General features: G+C 39.4%; 1 protein-coding gene across 2 annotated transcripts in view; it reads left to right on the top strand.

The window, feature by feature from the left end:
• TUSC3 (tumor suppressor candidate 3) overlaps positions 1–12,994 on the top strand; it is a 192,982-nt gene extending 179,988 nt beyond the window's left edge. For both annotated transcript variants that reach the window (XM_073001313.2, XM_073001315.2), the window contains 2 exons: positions 2,010–2,100; positions 12,678–12,994. In XM_073001313.2, the coding sequence (XP_072857414.1) occupies positions 2,010–2,100; positions 12,678–12,693 (107 nt within the window). In that variant the 3' untranslated portion in view covers positions 12,694–12,994. The remainder of the gene's footprint in view (positions 1–2,009; positions 2,101–12,677) is intronic.
• The last annotated feature ends 279 nt before the right edge of the window (positions 12,995–13,273 follow it).

Genomic DNA, 13,273 nt, shown 5'->3' with positions numbered 1-13,273 from the left:
AATTTTCAGTGTGGCCCACTTGTTAAGTCAATTGCTTCATGTATTCCATTGATTCAGATAGGCCTACTCTAACTGAAGCTTGCAATGCCAATTAAGTCACAGAGTAGACTTGTTTGAATTAACTGAACGTATGGAGGAGTTGACTCACCAACTCCTCTTTGACTCAGCAGTCCTATTCTTCCTGTGTCTTCTCCAGCTAGGACAGGAAATCAGTTCTGTATGAACCTTCCCTGAAATTTGTGTTCCAGACTAGTAACTAAAGGTTTGGAATGAATGCTGGGCATTAAAGAACAGGGCAATATTTGCAAGTGGAGGCTTCATGGAAGCAATAGGTTTCACTTTGCTTTTTAAAAAGACACACACACACCTTTGTTTAGTCACAGCAGTGGCGTTGTTCTTCTCGACAACCAGTCCAAGCACCAGTGCCTTTTTCCTCTCAGTGGCCACTCAGAAAACTGTGTCACAAGGTGGCATCATTCCAGTGGGCATTGTGAATGGAAATAAGAGTCCCTGCTGGCAAGCCCACTGGCAGGTGTCATTTCTTTCCTACTGCATCCTTCAACCAGTGCTACCTCATGACAGAACATCTCTCTGCAATGAAGTGAAGGAGACTTGTGGGTCCCAGGAGATGGCGACAGCAGTAGCCGTGCTGCACTTGCCACCTTTCCTAGCAGGAAACCAGCCAAAGAAACGGGGAAGCTGTTCACACAGTCATAGCTTCAGTTTGCCTGGGCTAAAGCAGTGGTAGATGTGCTGCAATTTGAAGTCACTTTGTTTTAAACTGCTAGTCTGCATTGTTTCACTCGGCTCACTGTCAGCAACAGATAGCCCTTTTCAGGATTAGGTTCTTGAGTTCAAAGTAGTCGAGCCTTGGAGCATTTTTATAAGGTGTGTTTTTATAAATAACAGTTGCATTGGGGCAAGCAATAAATCACCCCAGCTTGTAATGCTAGTCCTTTAAAATTGCATCCATTTCTCCCAAAGTAAATAGTGTAGCCCTGTAAGGCCAGGAGTTCAGCAACAGAGTTCAGTCCTCTGTCTCCAGTAGCTTCTTTCCAACTACCAATTGAGTTCTTTTCAGCCCCTATGTACGTCATTTCTAATCTGCTCTTATAGCTGGGAACAGGCAAGAAGATGGAACTCTTTAGTTAAAATTACCAGTTTTGAGGAATGGATCACTTGGATGTGAATGTCACTTTAAAAGTAACATACCGTGTTTCCCTGAAAATAAGATAGGGTCATATTAATTTTTGCTCCAAAAAAACGCATTAGAACTTATTTTCAAGGGATGTTTTGTTTTTTCATGTACAACAATCTACATTTATTCAAATACAGTCATGTCATCTTCTTCTGGTTGCTGCACAATGGTGAAGTGCGGGGTTTCACTTAACTGGGCCTTATTTTGGGGGGTAGGGCTTATATTACGAGCATCCTGGAAAATCATACTAGGGCTTATTTTCAGGTTAGGTCTTATTTTCGGGGAAATAGGGTACTTGTGTGGCCTCAAGGAGTGGAGGGATTTAATATTCCCTCCCTGAACTGGGACCCAAAAGCACTTAGTTGTAGAAGAACTGGCATAGTAACATGATTTGTAGCTGAGAAACTGACAGTGGGCAATTAAGATGTAAGATTTTTTTTCCACCAAGAGTGATGCAAACATGAAATAATGTCTCTTGAAGAATATAATTCCAAGTCCATTACTTCCTCTAGCAAAATTTCAGTGACATTAAATGTTTCCTACATCTCCTCCTTCAGTTGCCTTTTTGTTTAAATCGGTATTTTCTTGTCATTTGTGGTAAGAAGAAATAGGAATCAGCTGGAAATACATGTTTTTCCAAAGTTTATAATATCTCAGATAACACAAGGAGGGCGACTAGGGACAGCCTAACTAACTTTATATATTTCAAAATGCACTTGTAAGGAAGTGATTGTTCCTGGTATTGAATATCTGATTTTTTGAGAGAATCTTAACTATTTCATTTTTTAATTTTACTTTTAATTTTTGGTAGTAATATGCCTGGTGGGATTGGGCCTCGTCGTTTTCTTCTTCAGCTTCCTACTGTCGATATTCCGCTCCAAATATCATGGTTATCCATACAGGTAAGCTACAAATAACAGCTATCTATATCCAAATAATTTTTTTCAGCCAGCAGCATGCTCCTGTGCATTGACTCTGAGATTCATGAGATTCATAAATCTAAGGTGTTTATTCAGATCATCACTTTAAAGCATCTCGTTTCTGCATGCTAGACTTGTCAGGATACTTCTGTGGGTCTCAAGAAAAATGTACTACTGTGATATAGTCCATCTGTAAGTGTGAGTAAGTAGCTGTACAGGGTGGCATGTGTATGAAAGAAAGGACAGCTTAACCTGCAGACGGGGATGCTTCAATAGGAGAGAGGTAACACCAGCTAGTATCAAGCCAGAAACTAAAGAGTGTTTCATCTTCTTAGTCCACATAAACGACGTCGCAGGGCTGAAGATTTCCTGTTCAAGGTTGAAAACTGAAAGATTTCCTATAAAAAATATCCTATTTGCAAACAGACTTCAAAGTTACATTGTGTCATAGTGATAGGATTTTGTTGTCACTTCTTATCAGAGATGACATGGACATGATGTAATAAGTGTCCATGCGTTCCAAACCAGGATGCCAAATGACAGTGTTTGTTTGCGGGGGGGGGGGGGGGGAGAGAATGATCATGTTTCCTTGCAGTTATAAAGCATGATTATAAACAAGCTTTTATTTAAGGGGAAACCACTGGGTTCTATTTACTTTTGCTGCAGTTTTGACCAACTGAGGGTGTGATCACACCAGCAAAATGTTCCCCTGTGGTTATGCAACTTTTAATCATGTTCCTGTCATGCTTTGAGATCACATGGCATTTATTCCAGGATGTGCATCCCAATGTGTTTTGCGGTTACCAGGTCATTTCTTTCCAGCTCAATAAGAGCATAGAGCTTCCTGCTGGGACCGCTTGACAAAAGTTAACCAATGCATCGATGCACATGCCACAATTTTTTAAAAAAATAAAATTAAAGACATTTTAAAAGGACATGCACAGTGACAGTAGTTCAAAAATGTTGCAGTAAGATTATTCACACATGCAGCAGTGCAACATTAAAAAAAAGATCCACAAGAACAGAGTAGACCATTGGTCTAGATGGGCAGGGTATATATCTAATAAAATAAATAAATTGTCATCATTTAGTTGTGTCCGACTCTTCGTGACCCCATGGACCAGAGCATGCCTGGCCCTCCTGACTTCCACTGCCTCCCGGAGTTGTGTCAAATTCATGTTGGTTGCTTTGATGACACTGTCCAACCATCTCATCCTCTGTCATCCCCCTTTCCTCTTGCCTTCACTCTTTCCCAACATTAGGAGGGTCTTTTCCAGGGAGTTTTCTCATGAGATGGCCAAAGTATTGAAGCCTCAGGTTTAGGATCTGTCCGTCCAGTGAGCACTCAGGGTTGATTTCCTTTAGAATTGATAGGTTTGTTCTCCTTGCAGTCCAGTGGACTCTCAAGTGCCTCCTCCAGCACCACAATTCAAAAGCATCCATTCTTTGGCAGTCAGCTTTCTTTATGGTCCAGCTCTCACTTCCATACATCACTACAGGGAAAACCATAGCTTTAACTATGTGGACTTTTGTTGGCAAGGTGAGGTCTCTGCTTTTTAAGATGCTGTCAAGGTTTGTCATCGCTTTCCTCCCAAGAAGCAGGCGTCTTTTAATTTTGTGGCTGCTGTCTCCAACTGCAGTGATCATGGAGCCCAAAAAAGTAAAATCTGTCACTGATAAATAAAGAACAACAAAAAGTAGAAGCCTCTGGCCAAGCATGAAATCCTCAGTTAGCACATTTGCTGGTTAAATGATTTGCATCATGTGACCTCAAATTTAAATTGCGAAATCAAAGGGGAAGAACTGGAAAACATTTTGTTGGTATGACCACAGCCTGAGAGCCAGATCACTGTGTCATGCAGGAAATCTGTGACTGGATCTCCAAATATTGTATTTTTAAAAAGAAATGGGCCAGACTCTAAATTTTATAAAATCTGTAGTTCTGGGCAAAGCTTTATTTAAATGAGGGATTAAAAAAAAACATGTGGCTGTTCAGATATTGTTGAGTTAGAAATCTCGTGTTTCAACACTGGCTGTGCTGGGCTAGTAGAAGTTGCAATCTAGCCATCCTGAAAGGACCACATGTTTTCCATTCCTGGTTTTAACATTGTGTGTCCCATAACCTTTGTCCTGTGCCATTTTAGACAAACGCACGTTCACATGACAAACACAGCTTCTACAGTCTCATGGGGGAAAGTAGACAGCTAAATGGGTGATGCCATTTGGGTCAGGGAAGTACTGTGTAGGTTGAAGATTTAAACATCACCTTACACTAGTGCTGTTCCTTTTATCAAATTCAAAGCCCTTCAATTCTTGTCTGAAAGTGACATGCCTTTTTTAAAAAATATCAATACAGACACTGAAGTGGGACAGACATAAAAAATTTGCAGTTTACCTTCTGGAGAGGAGTAATTTGGGTGTGGCGTGTGTATGAGGGTTGTTGAATCATCCATCAACACAGATGATTTTTTTTGCTGCTCTTTCTAGTTTTGTCTGATGCCGCTTGTAAGGAAAACAAGGAGTTGGATAATTAATCTAGATTTTAAGTCTCACCAAAACTGTCCATAAGGTTCTTAGAAGGAATATCTTTTTTGTGTGTGTTACAGTTAAGTGTATTACCATGTCTTATGTTCCACGTTATTTGTAAAATTCCCATCATAGTTTCCTGGCCACTCTTGTGCAAGTATTTCTACTGATGCTGGCTAAGTATTATGGGAGATATAGTTCAATAAATCTACAAAGCACACCTGGAAGTCACTAGGTTTAGGGAGGCTGCTTTAGGAGGTAGCTTGCTAAGATCAACAACACAGTGCAAGCCATGACAGTCATTTGGGGGCATTAAAGTTATTTCAGTGTATCATCAAACATCTTGCATTGCATCTTAGCACGTAGTGTGATGTGTTAGATTGCATATTGTGCTCATTTTCTTTGTGTTGGCCTGTCCAGTCTTAACTGCTGAATTGTATTTGTACTCCAGAAACTGCTTATTGTCTCCTTCTGAAACTTGAAGGGGAAAATTGGTAGAGGTGGTAAAGTTGTTTTTCAGACAGCTTGATTGTAACCTGAGAATCCGTGAATTGAGACTTCTGCCGCTGTAGAGGTTCCACCAAGAGTTCCTTCCAAAAAGTATCCTTGTTGAATTTCTAATGAAGTAACTTCAGGTTTCTCAGGAACAAGGTTTCAAAATAACTAGCTTGCAATATACAGAACCTTGTGGCTGAACAAGATCACTCTATACTCACATCTTCAGTAATTTCTTTGTGCCACTACAGGCCTCTGCCTTTGAAATTAGTTTTGTTTTAAACCCTTTTTTTTTCCTAAGGCAGGTATAGAACTTCACAGAAATACTCATTCTCAAAATTGTCCTTCAGCTGTACTCTTACCACCTCTGCCATTCTTTTCTAATCATTGGAGTTCATCAGGAGCAGGAAGGGAAGAGAAGTGCCTACCCACCTTTGAGTTTCATTTTGAGTGAAGCAATTTTGTTCAGAGCTTTTTAAAACTATATACCTGGGAATTCAACTTTCTGTTTGCAGAGTAATTGGAATGGCACACCTAGTACTTATTGTTTAGGTGTGCTGTCTGGTGAATCTCTGGCGGCTGGCAGTATAACAGCCTTTACACCTACATTTACAAGCTGCTCAGTCAATATTTTATAACTCCTCTGGCCTAGTTATCTGTTCCAGTGCCATGTCAAAGTCATCCAATATTACGCCCTTACACTTGGGGAGTTCTAACTCAACTCCCTGGGGTATCCTAGTCTCTGAACAAAGCATTGGTGGATTCATTAGGCATTTCATGAAATCAATGTTTGTCTCCTGCAGTAATCTTCAGTGGCTGTGCTGCAGTTTTGACTCTCTGCCTGTCTCCTTTAGGTTAAATATTCTCCTCCAGGCATGCATGTAACTCCCATTAGTTTTAATGAAAAATATATGTAAGTTTAAACACAACAGAGAACGCTAAGATGCCCTGTTACTTAAATAGGGTCAATGTTCTTTTTTTAAAAAAAAAAAACTCCCCATGATACCATTAACTGCTCAACCATTGTCTAAGTTGTATCTATTATTTACTTTGTTATTATTCTTTTCGTCTGTATGTTCGTCTTCCACCACAGCTGTTTTCATCAGAGTAGAGTAGGCCAACTTTAATTATTGGGCAATTTCAGGCTTTCATACAGCTGAAGAAAAGAGTCCTGTAGAGCATCTATTTTGCAATGCCAAACAATCCAATTAATTACCCTCCTTTAAATGGGTAAGGATCACATTTCTCATATACATTTCCATCTGCATTCATATTATACCCTGCAGATGGTCCTGGCACCTACTGCTTCTGTGGAACCCACAAAGAAAAAATATCATCTAGATCAGTGGTTCACAACCTTGGGCCTCCAGATGTTCTTGGACTACACTTCCCAGAAGCCTTCACCACCACCTCTGCTGGCCAGGATTTTTGGGAGTTGAAGACCAAGAACATCTGGAGGCCCAAGGTTGGGGACCACTGATCTAGATAGTATATCAGTTGTGGTATTTCCCCTATCTATGAAGGCCCATTCAAGGGAAGTGCTAAATATTTCACATGTAGCACATGCCATGGAACAACCCATTGGCATAGTTTTGTGTTATTATTATGTGCTATCAAGTCACCTGCAATTTATGGAGACCCAATGAATGAGAGATCTTCAAAATGTCCTGTCTTCAACAGCCCTGGTAAATTCAAGCCTGTGACTTCTTTTAGGGAGTCAATACATCTTTTATGTGGTCTTCCTCTTTTCTTGGTGCATTCAACCTTTCTCAGCCTTATTGTCTTTTTCAGAGACTCTTGCCATCTCAAGACATGCCCAAATAGAATAGCCTCAGTTTCATCATTTTTGCCTCGGAAATTGTTCCAGCTAGTGGAGCTAGCTAGCAAGTTCCCTGTTCTGCTGCACTCTTTGGAAATAATTGGTGCTTGCGATTTCTGGCATGTCAGGAGTAGAGTTCAGATTGTGTGCTCATGAAAGGATATAGAAACCTTTTGTGGAACCCTCCCATAAATATCTGTGCTGTGGAGTAGTGCTCTATAAGTTGGTAGAGGTTTTACAAGAGAATGGGTTAATATACAAGGTGCAGTCCATTGTGCTTTACCTACTATGGCCTGCTTCTTTACAGGGTTTGGAGGTACTGGATTGAACCTTGGCTTGCCCCCTGTTAAATAATGGATTCACAACTCTCAAGTCGTAAATCAGCATGCCTTTATTCAACATTCCCAGTCAATAAGATAAGCAAAAATGCCCTTAATAAAACATACATGCACATTTATACAACACTCACCCAAGGAACTGCCCCACTCCCACTAATTACCTGTAGTTGGCCAACAACCCAACAATACAGGCAAAAACTCTTCTCACTCCTACACTCAGTACATAAAACCCTTCCCTCCCGCAAGTTTAAAAATCTAGCTACAAATAAAATCCTGTAAATATTTTGGTCAGGCCCTCACCTGTTGTGAGCACCTTGGCTCTTCAGCCACAGTCATCTCAGTATGTCCTTGATCATTTATCAAAATTGAATCAACCCTCATTTCTACTTCAGGAATTATTTCCCCCTCAGGAGTTATTCTATCTCCCATCATTCCAGTCTCTATTGTTTCAGTCTCTGTCACTAGTGGGCTCTCCCTCTGCTACACTGGGACTTCCTGATGTTACATTCCCTCTGGATGAATGCCTACATCTGGCACTCTTATCCCACCACTCCACCTACACCATAGTTGATCCATTTGCCATCACAGCACTTTTCCTCCTCCAATGGTGACGGCATATGACACTGGTCCTGTTATTCCTGTCACCATTGCCAGAATCCATGCCGGTCCACCACTATAATTTCGGGCATAAACCATATCATCTACTTGAAATGACCGAGAGGTCTCAGGGGCCTCACACCTCTGGGGACGATCTGGTGTCAAATCTGGGTGCAGTCTGTCCAACCTAACAACACAGGCAAAAACTGTTCCCACTCCTACACTCACTACGTAACACCCCTTTTCTTGCAAATTAAATAGGGGTCTGTTGGCTTGAAAGGTGTACTTGCCCCCACAGACCACTGGGTCTGAGTGAAGGCAGGCATCATATTTCTGCTCACATGTATACCTTGCATATTTTAATTATATGATTAATACAGCTATTATCAGGGTTCCTTTTCACTTTGTCTGCTGCCTACATTTGCTGCATGGATTTTGGTTGAACTGCAAAACCTCCAGTGGCCCATTCCAGGGGTGTATGGGAAGAGAAGTGGCAGAGTGGCTATATAGGCTGCCTTATAACCTGTCTGAAAGGCCTGCCCAACAATCAACCCCTTTTAAAGCCACCTGGACTCTGATTAGCCAAAATTCTCATTGCAGTCCTGTAAGCAGAATCATATTCCAGCCATGCCTATCACATCCCCCTTTTCTCCTGGTGTTGTAGGAGGAAGCAATTTGGAATCCCTTACATAGGCAATGATGCAGAATTTTACAGTCATAATTTTCAACAGGGGATTTTGACATCGAGGTCTTTTCTGGGAGATAATGGAGCTTAAAAGGTTTTGGGTCCTCTTCCTCCCATTCTTCTTACTTAGCATCTGTTCTGTCTATTTTGGTGTCTGTTCGGTACTGTTTTTCTCTTGTGTTACTTCTTAACCTGGTGTGGGTGGAGAAACCTTGTTCCTAGACATCATCTTTGCAGATAAAACTCCCCGATATCTAAAGTTACAGATTTAAATACTTACTTGTCTCATTCTCATGCATGAAAACAAGAATCTACGAACAAAATCTGGCAAGGGATTTTCTGATAGTCTCAATTAGAATTCTCTCATTAGTGAAAAGGAATTTTTGCACAAATTGTGTAACTACACAAAACTGCTTATTGAACTGCTGTCTCACTACATGAACTTTTAGAAAGTAGAAACATTGGATGGATACTTTGTGTCTTTTTCATCAGTTGCTGAATCCTTTTATGTTTGCTGTGTCTATGTGCTTTGCATCCAATACAATTGTTTTGTACAGAAATTTTGCACAGATTATATAAACCTGTATGGAAAGAAAGACAGTCTTTGTCTCATTCTCAGGCTGGAATTTATCACCTCTGACAACTGCAAGAAATTTTTTAGTAGACTTCCTTGACAAGTTGAGACAAATATCTCATCAAGAACAAATAATGTCACTGGTGCTCTTCCCACCTCTGTCTGAATCTGTGTCTAAGATGACAAAATTCATAAGCCATGCAGTGCAAGAGAAGGAACAAATTGTACATTCACAGTTGCCTTATCAGACAGTAGTTCCATACATTTGATTATGTATGGAGAAGGGAAGGGAAGCTTCACGATGCTGACCTCCAGGCTGAGTGTGCCCCCCCGACCACCCTCTGCATCTTTTCTTTCCCAAATTCTGCTTGTAGGAAGCCTAGTTACATACAGCAACTGTACAACTGACAAAGAGTTGCAGCCACATCTGATTTTCCACCACATAAACTATTAACTTGAAAATCCGCCTCACCAAAATTACCATTCCATTAAACTGCTATGAAAGTCCCTTCCAATTGAATTTAACTTTGGATATGCATCAGGGGATGTTGAATGTTTTGGTTGAAAAATAGCAGTGACAGGTTACTTGTAATAAGTGCTGTTCATGAGCCATTTCCTCTCTCTTCACCTCCCCATTCCTGCCATTTGCATGCATTCATTTATTTTCCATGCAGGTGGCAAACCATGTGTCATTAATACCTCTGTTCATTAAATACTGTACTCCCTTTTTATTAATAGAAAGTAGTATTGTTACTTCACCAGTCCTATTAGTTAAGATGCAGACAACCATACCTGGAATGCTTCATATAGCAGTTCTAGTTACTGCTCCTCAGAAAGGATGAGATGCAAGATAGAAAAGTTGCAGAGAAGGGAATCAAAATGATCAACAGACTGGAATATTACTCCAATAAGGGAAAAAAATCACATTTGCAGACTTATCAGAAAAATGATGCAGATTTATCAGAAAAAGTTTGAAAATAAAGTAAGCAAAAATTTGTATCCATGGTTAAACTGTAGAACTTGCCACCACAATATGTACTGACAGCTGCCAAGTTGGAACAGCTTTAAAATAGAAATATGGAAGTTATGGAAGGCAAGATTAGGAAGGAAGGCTGGTGGGCTTTATGTCCATCTATTAGGGATCAACAGATGGTTAGTTTTGCTTTCTCCTCTGTGGAAGTTTGTGGATTTCAGTAGATTTGAGATAAAAAAATGAACTGAATGGAAATTCTCTCCATTCTCTATGACCTTATCGTCCCAAGTAAAGGCCGCACTTTCCCTCCCTAATGTAAGTCTTTAAACTAGGGGTGTGCCCTACAATTGGGATGTTGCCAAATAAATAAATAAATAAATAGCATCAAACTTTAAGGGTGCGGCTTATAATGAGGAACAGCCTATACTAAGAATAATACAGTATATATCCCCTATTATAATTGCTTCTACACACCAAATATTGGAGAGCACAAACTGGAGAATGGTGTTGAAGTCATGCCCACTTGAGTTTCCTATAAGTAGCAGGCTAGAAGCTGTAGGTAAAGAAGGGTAGACTAGACAGGCCTTTAGTCTGACCTGGCAGGGCCCTTCTTAGTTTCTGATTAGCTGAAGTCTAATAAAGTGTTGAACAAGTCTTCTAGATATGCAAATCATACAGAATGGTGTTCTAAGGGTATTTCACTCAAGCTGAATAGTCAGCCTTCTATAGCCACATTGGGTTATGGCATCTTCAGGATGAACTTATGAAACATGCTTGGTATTTTCTAGCATTAATTGCACTACTCTCAAGAGAATTCTTCTCCCCATACACATTTCTCAGCAAAGGATTATCAATGACAGGAAAGGACATTAAATGTAACTGCTGTATTCTCCATTAATTCAAAATGTGATTGTTTATTTTTGTCAGTGTTTTTGAAATAAGGATTCACTTTTGGGCATACCCTACCTGTAAGTTAAATAAAATTTGTGTAGATAACCTAATGATGAGCAGTTTGTGGAAATGTTACTATACATTCTCAAAAATTCTTTGAAAATAGGCCATTTCCTGGTGTTTTTCATCATGGATACAGAAGCACAACACTCACATTTATAAATCAGAAGGTTTTTCTAAAAAGAGAATTAATGTACAGTGGTGCCTCGCACAACGAGTGCCTCACACAACGATGAATTCACACAACGATGCCTTTTTCTGTCAAATTTGCTGCCTCACACAGCAATGTTTCCTATGGGGGATTTTCACACAACGATCTCCCTTTTCACTCCTCTAAAAGTGTCTTACAATGTTTGGAAGCTGTTTTAAATGATTGCAATGGTTAGTCCACCTCCTGAAACCTATGCAAACTGATTTTGGTGTTGTTCTGACACTTCGTTAATTTATGATGATTTTTTGAATTTTCTCCATTGGAAACCATTGGATGGTCTCCCTAATGGTTTCCAATGGAAAAAACAGAAAATCATCATAAATTAACGAAGTGTCAGAACAACACCAAAATCAGTTTGCATAGGTTTCAGGAGGTGGACTAACCATTGCAATCATTTAAAACAGCTTCCAAACATTGTAAGACACTTTTACAGGAGCAAAAAAGGACTTCTCAAAGCCATTGGATTGTATTGAGTCGGATTCAGTACATTCCAATGAAGGAAACATTGTTTCACACAGCGATGTTTCCTATGGGGATTTTCACTCAGCGATGGCAATCCGTTCCAATTGGAACGGATTAACCGGTTTTCAATGCATTCCTATGAGAAATGGTGTTTCACAGAACAATGTTTCACACAACGTTGATTTTTTTTGGAACCAATTAACATCGTTGTGTGAGGCACCACTGTATATGCTTACTGACTGTAAAGAACAACTTTTCTAGATCAGTTAGACCAAAAACATTATCCTTTCACCATTGACTGTGGACTAAGCCCTACTAAACTGTGGTACTCATTTGTGAAGCCATGGAATGTACTCTAAATTTCAAAGACATAATTTATTTACAACTTTGTTGAGATGTTAGTTCTTAATACTCTCATTTACTAGAACCATGAATTTGACATTTAGATTAGTGCAGATAAAAAGAGTCTGTTACAGACTTGACAGACTGCTTAATCTGCACATAAAAGTACAAAGAAGCCAGATAAAATGATTATATAGCTTCTTCTGCTCTGAAACATCTGCATAGCTGTATCAATACCAGAGGTGGTTCACCCCCAAATCACCCCCAAATCAGGTGCATATAATAGATGCCAAGTATGTAGTGAAATATTTAGTTAATATAAACAAGTAAATATAATATAAACATAATATAAATAATATGATATGATACAAATCTAATACTTAGTAAAATGTCCAACATGTATACATGTTCATCATGGTATAGTTTGAATTTGCATGTTTTTACTTTTAGTTCTAATGTGTTAATAGTTATCTCTCACTGCCAACCTCCAAAGCATTGCAAATCTTAATTTTTGAAAAAGAGAAGGGACGCCAAAGCTGTGCACATTTTCTGCAGCATTTAATCATTTTTCTTTCTTTCTTTACAGCTTCTTAATTAAGTGAATTCGAGTGAGATTAGCACCAGGCTAATGTTTACTATGAAGATAAGCAGTTCCTGATACTATCTGCTTACCAACATTACATTTCTTCAAGAGTCTCTGCATTTGGTTCATCTGCTTCCTGTGATAAATTACAGCATTTGTGTGGAAGACAATTTTGTGTTTGTATCTTATTAGCAAGTGTTGCATCTAATTTATAATGCGTAGCAGATATCGGATATCTGAATGAAAATGTGATAAACAGGGCTGGGAGTGGGATATGATTTATGATCCTGAATTCAAATAAAGTTAACTTTCGTGGAAAATTCTTATTGTGGTTATTATTCTATCACAAATGTATAGGCATCTGTTGGGGGGGGGCGAAAGTCAAGCATTCAAGATTTGGACACTGTACTCGTGTGGCACAAAATAATGTAAAACTTATTAATACCAAACCGGCCATGCCTAATAAAGAAGACAAAACCTAAACACTGAAAATTGCTGAATCATTTGTTAGCATGCACTGCACATCAGAAAGAAAGAAAAACAAAAGTCTGCATTCTTTAAGACCCAAGGGAGTTGCATTTCCTCACAAAAAGAGGAAA

Source organism: Pogona vitticeps, chromosome 5 (genome assembly GCF_051106095.1).
Source record: "Pogona vitticeps strain Pit_001003342236 chromosome 5, PviZW2.1, whole genome shotgun sequence".
Classification (NCBI taxonomy): Eukaryota; Metazoa; Chordata; class Lepidosauria; order Squamata; family Agamidae; genus Pogona; species Pogona vitticeps.
The sequence above is the reverse complement of the archived record's forward strand: the minus strand, read 5'-3'. Positions and strand labels throughout refer to the sequence as shown.